We start from the raw sequence: 6,000 nt of genomic DNA, 5'->3' as shown, positions 1-6,000 counted from the left end.
GAGTAGGAAAAGGGACACAAATGTTGCGGGATGCTGGCTCTCAAGGAATGCAGTTTGACCCCACTCATGTACACTGAGACTTTCTGTTTTTAATTCACGCAAAATTATCGCAGATAAAGTAAAATATTCTTACAATAGAAAAYGTTAGCAACAGCACCGATTATTTGTCTTTAAATATCAAGGCTTTTTGTATCCTCTCGCAAGCAACACATCTATCCAGTGACACACAAAAGCTCACTTTGCCGCACCATAATCTGGTTTTAATTACTTTGTTAAATACAGAAAGAGTTTTCAAAGAAATATGTTTCYCCCACAATGAAACACTTATTTTAACCTCACTATTACTTTTTTAATAAACCAGGTGACATTAGCGACTTTAACCCTAATGTGTCATATCGGGTCAAACAAAATCAACCCATTGCTGGACTGAATAACATTCGATACAACTGGTCATTTTGAGCATCCTTTCTTCAAATCATAGAAGAAACATCCTGTCCACAAAATAACAGAGGCAGAATATTAAATTATTCTGCCTCTGTTATCGCATCAGTTGTGTATTTAATTTGCACAACTGATGTGGTTGGGTTGCTGCTTCACAAGTCTTTTTATGAGGAATCATTTACTCAGTTTGTCCAGTAGATGGCGTCAGCAACCCACCACATTCAGCATCCAAACTGCTTCACAAGCCTGAGTCTGACTGATTTTTTTCCCCTTGTTTCTTTGTGAACCTTCACGGCTCAGTCAGAATGCGTTGTCACTACGTTTGAGCTTTTAATAGTTTTCACTCCTCACTTGAATGCAGTCGAAGAGCAGATAAACATTAGCTTTGTGCGAAACATATGCTTTTGATTATCCAGACATTTAATTGGAAAATCTGTTTATTGAAATTATATCAGAAAGGATGTGATCCTGTAAGAGTTGAATCTAAATGATGGATGCGATGAGGTCATGCTCTTAGTTTATCGCAGCGTAGATCTTTCTGACGTGCACTCACACACTCAAAAAGGGGTTTTATCAAAATCTTAGAGTATTGCATKTGTGGGTTTATTTGCCAGAGAGGACAAGTAAGACTTTTCATTGAGTATAAAACTGTCAGCATTTTGAAATAAAAAAAACAACAAAAATCTGTCATTTAAAAATCTGTGACCTCATCAAAAACAATGGCTTTAAAGCTCCTGGATAATTTCCCATCTGTGTCCTGATTTTAAATAACCAAGCACTGCTTTTTAGATTAAGCGTCCCCCCCCCGTGTAAGTATGTTTTAATTTGAATGGGGTGAGAAGGTTACTGCAGGAGTCCCATAGTGCTTTGTTGGTGACGGCGGCGAACACGAGGCTACGATTATGTTCAGAAGCACAGAGATGATTGAGGACATTACATTCAGCAATTTCTCCCCCCCATCCCTAAAGGCTGAGTGAGGGTCCAGAGAAGCGAGACAGACAACAAGTCAGCTTCCAGCGGTGGAGATTGGGAGTTCACATCCTGCCTGGATTCCCACTGACCTGGGGCGCTGCGCTATTCCTGTTGAGTCAGAGCCAAAGAGTTCCTATCTGACGTCTGGAAAAGTCTTAAGATTACAAATACTCCGTTTGATATGTGGGCAGACACTGTACCAAAGGTTCTGCTTTTTGGGCACAGAGACGAGACTAAAGATTTTGTTCAGAGAAACACTTGCCCACGTCCAGTAGGTCTGTGTACTTGCTGAAGTGTCGAGATTCCGACTTTCAATCCTTTCAGCAGTCTTCTTTGACTGTGCTGCATAGAGAATAGTAATATAGTAACTACTTCCATTCAAGATGCAAATCTCCAAGTATTGAGAATAAACTTGTACGTTTTGTTCAGTGAATGTTTGAAAATGCAACTGAATCATGTATGAATGCATCCGTTATTGCACATGTGCCAAACTCGAGGTTCGCAGGACAAATCCGGCTCGCCAGAACTATTTCTGCGGCCGTCTAGACTCCATGGCAGGCCAAACTTTATGATAACCGTATGCTCAAATATTTTCTCACTTCTAAAAAGTGTGGTACACATTTGAAGTTAAYCCCATTTTTTATTTGATATCCTCCAAATAAACAGCAGTGTAAGCAAATGCCTACAGAAATCACTTAAATATAAACAGTTCAAATGTTTTTAATCAGTATAAACCCGGATGTTCTATGAAGGTCTCAGAGGTTTGTTAGAGAAAATATGAAGCCTGGCAAACACACAAAACAAAATGATTTTGTCAGATTAGATCAACATTTTGCTGTTTTTTTTATAGGACTAAAAACTGCTGTGTTAAATACAACACTACATGTTCAATTCAAATTCAAAACTACTTTATTGATCCCAAACAAAATTAAATGTAATTCATTTAATGAAAGAGTTAAAAAAGCTCCATATTACAATAAATTTGAAGAAGCCTCTGACTGAAGACACTGTTTTTCTGACAGACAGAGTTGTCTGTATTTTATTTATTTACTTTTTGGTAAAATGTCACCTTAAGCCCAACATGGTGACCTCTAGTGGTGGGAGCATCATGCTGTGTGGATGCAGGATTTGGTTAGAGTTGATGCTGAAGATGGAGCTACGTGGCAGAAAAGCCTCTAGAGGCCATGCAAGAAACGGATGTCAGGCTTTTCAGATTTTTATTTTGAAAAAGAAAAAARAAAAAGTACCACGCAACATTTTCTCCTCAAATGATGTCAGGTCAACTTTATTTAGAGTTCAGCAAGAAGGCAGTTCAAAGGACTTTTCAGTCACCAATTATATAGCAACAAACATTACATTACAAATGTCATCAGAAAAATCACCAATCAATTATAAATCAAATGTTCTGTTGAGCGTTGGGCTGCTGGAACCTTCGAGTGTGACGAATACCTTCACTTTGTCAGAACCATCACTTTGTCAGAACCACATATATGGGATGTGTATGAAAGGAAATCAAACTGTGCCCTGCTGCAGGTACTGCACCTCCTGACTGCCTGGTGTCAGCAGGGGGAGCAGCAGAACTGAGCCGCATGCTCCTTGACCAAAGGAATTACTCACTCTGAGCAGAAAAAGAGCACCCTCATGCTTTATTAAGTTCGATAAAATCAGTTTTGTGACTATCTATCTATCTATCTATCTATCTATCTATCTATCTATCTATCTATCTATCTATCTATCTATCTATCTATCTATCTATCTATCTATCTATCTANCTATCTATCTATCTATCTATCTATCTATCTATCTATCTATCTATCTATCTATCTATCTATCTATCTATCTATCTATCTATCTATCTATCTATCTACCATAGTTTCAGTTTTCAAATGTCAGATATTAATAGATTAGTCACAATTTAAAACAAAAACCTGCAGTTGTATAGCAACATATCTGTAAAATGTGTGTACATTTCTCCCTGATGTCTACAGTTTAACAGAAAAAATTTATTGAATGACATGCAAACAACACATGTACAAATAACAAAGCAGTACATCTATTGATAGTACAGCCTTTCTCAATTTTTGCCCCTCTGTCTCTAATTCTAATGTTCCGGGTACTCCTGCAATAAACACGCAGCAAGAAAAAAAAAAAAAAAAGTAAGAAAAAAAAAAGGAGGCTTGGCTATTTTCCCAGAACTCAACTTATCTACACATCATCTCCTTCTCTTTTCCAGACCATATTGATCAAGCCCGGGCTTTACGTCAGTATTGATAACTTTGCCAAAGCAAAAAAAAAACAAAACAAAAAAAAAAACAACAACGATTGTCCATTTAATATTGCGGACGAAGAGGATACACTTTGCTTTTTTATAATTTTTTAAAATTTATTTTAAGACGCAAAAAAAATATATAGTTTACTTTTTCTTCCCCCCTCCTTTTTTTTCTTTTTGGTTCTAAAAAAGAAAACAAAAATGCCGGCAGACTTGGCCAGCACATCAGTGGACTCTTATATTAAGTACTTTTCTTAAGAAAAAGAGAAAAAAAGTGGGACCGGTGACAGTAAACGCTGTTTAACGAGGGGGAATCCAGCCCACATATTTATTGCAGCCGCCGAAAAAAATCTCCTCAATATCCCCCAAGATGGCCGCCGATGTAGGATCGATGTTTCAATATTGGAAGAAATTTGATCTACGGCGGCTTCAGGTTAGTGCTTTTCTCACCTTTCTCCGCGTATTTCTTCAGCGACATGCCTCCTGACGGCGTCCCGACGCTTGTTAACTCGATTCGGGCGAATATAAGCGTAGAGTCGGCGCTGTTTGCATTGATAGTTATTAGAAATTGATCCCTGTTCTGCCTTTGTTCAGTTCAATCATTGATCAGCGGTGGAGCGACCGGCGGAGCAGCACAGCCTCAGTGTTAGCCACACCGATCTGGGATCAGCACCGCGGACAGCACTGCTGTTTTACACGCGTTATCCTTTCTCCTGGTTGTATGTTTTTGTACTCTTTATCCTCCCCGACCAGCTCGGCCGTACTTAGGCGTAGGGAAACTTTTAATGCGCCCCTGAATCGCTGTTCCTGGACGTAGCTACAACTTTTCTCAGGCAGCTTCGTGTTTTATGCGGCTCGTGTCGACGGCCGCAGCGTTGCTGCTCGCTTCTCCCAGGAAGCTACAGGGAATTAAGTTCTAATTACTACGTTTTTGGACCGCGGAGAAAGTTTTATTTTTCATTTGGAAAGTTAATTATTTTTTTAGCTGCTAGTCGTAACGCTTGGACGTTTTTATCTGCCTAGAATAATTGAATTAAAACAGCGTTACAGTCGTCTTAAATCGCGTCTTTTCGGTGTTTAAAGGCACGAGCGGCGGACTGCGTGGTAGCTGGCAGCAGAATGTCTCTGAATAATGGCGTGGAGACTGTGGCAGGTGAGCAGTTTGTTTGTATCACAGCCATCATTTAGCCTCCTCTGTGTAACAGCATCATATGCGCCCCGTGTAGCCTGCTGTAGCTTCAGCCACCCAGTCGCCCAGCTCAAAGTTGGCTTTATAAACCACGGTGCTGACAGGCTGGATGGTTGTGTCCGCTGCTGTCGGGGTCCACCTCTTTCCTCTCCTCCAGCCGCATAAGGGCTGCTCTGCTCGGTCAGGGTAGGGTGGCGGTGGTGGTGGTTGGCGGTGGGGGCTGTGTAATTGTATTCCCCGCTAATGTTTGTAAATCAGCCTCAGCCGGCGCAAGGGCACCGTCTCTGCCGGCTGATTGATGTTCTGTAACATGAGAAATGACAACAGCGAGGCAGTCCCGCCCGGCTCCCGCGGAAAAACCAGACCGATGAGCAGACATGAGACCCGGTGGCTCTCTGTCCTCAGTGGGTCGGGCTGTGCTTGTGCCGCTGRCTGGACCTTCCTCTCCTCCGGCCTGAGATAGAGCCACAGGGGCGGGGGTGGAGGAGCTGCTATTGTTGCGGTGTACACTAATAAAACAAACTGTTAGGGTTTAGCCAATAAAAATTCTGTGACAATTTGAATACAGTATACTTTGGAAGATTTTGACAGTATTTCATATTAGAATGTGTGTAACTTTAAGAGCTCAAAGACACTTAAAATAAAACTTACATAAATTTGAACGAATTAGAAACATTTTGGTGATTTGGTCTGTTATCCCACGTTAAAAAGAAACAAAATTAAATTTGACCAAGATTAAGATAAGAAACCTTACTGGAATGATTAAATCTAATCTACTGAGGTGACATATAAGCCTTTTCACTGAAGTTTAATTATTAACGTTAGCGCTATTGCTAAGCTAGAGATAAAAAAAAAAAAAGGGATGCAAATATTTACTCTTGCTCCAACATAGAAACGTAATCAACCTTAAGTATGGCAATTCTCAGCTTCTTCCATAGGTTGATGTTTATTCATAATGTAGCAGGTATAAACTTATGCGCCTCACTGCCTCCTCACCACACATGGTGAACAAAGGTATTAGACAAACTGAACAAACCTGTTCAGCTCAATCCAAATTAGAATATTTAGGTAGGATCTCATCAAAAATAATAAAAGCTTTTAACCATTTACAAACCAATATGCTTGAATA

General features: G+C 40.0%; 1 protein-coding gene across 5 annotated transcripts in view; it reads left to right on the top strand.

The window, feature by feature from the left end:
* cux2b (cut-like homeobox 2b) overlaps positions 1 to 6,000 on the top strand; it is a 152,530-nt gene that overhangs the window by 15,600 nt on the left and 130,930 nt on the right. The window contains exons 1-2 of one of the 5 annotated variants that reach the window (XM_008417260.2): positions 4,098 to 4,115; positions 4,766 to 4,835. The exons of 1 other annotated variant lie outside the window; for it this stretch is intronic. In XM_008417260.2, coding sequence (XP_008415482.1) covers positions 4,815 to 4,835 — 21 coding nt within the window. In that variant the 5' untranslated portion in view covers positions 4,098 to 4,115; positions 4,766 to 4,814. Of the gene's footprint in view, positions 1 to 3,294; positions 4,116 to 4,276; positions 4,402 to 4,765; positions 4,836 to 6,000 lie in introns of those variants that run through there. 3 more of the 5 variants (XM_008417259.2, XM_008417255.2, XM_008417256.2) reach the window with 3 other exon arrangements.

The sequence above is a fragment of the Poecilia reticulata genome, linkage group LG9, assembly GCF_000633615.1.
Source record: "Poecilia reticulata strain Guanapo linkage group LG9, Guppy_female_1.0+MT, whole genome shotgun sequence".
Classification (NCBI taxonomy): Eukaryota; Metazoa; Chordata; class Actinopteri; order Cyprinodontiformes; family Poeciliidae; genus Poecilia; species Poecilia reticulata.
The sequence above is the reverse complement of the archived record's forward strand: the minus strand, read 5'-3'. Positions and strand labels throughout refer to the sequence as shown.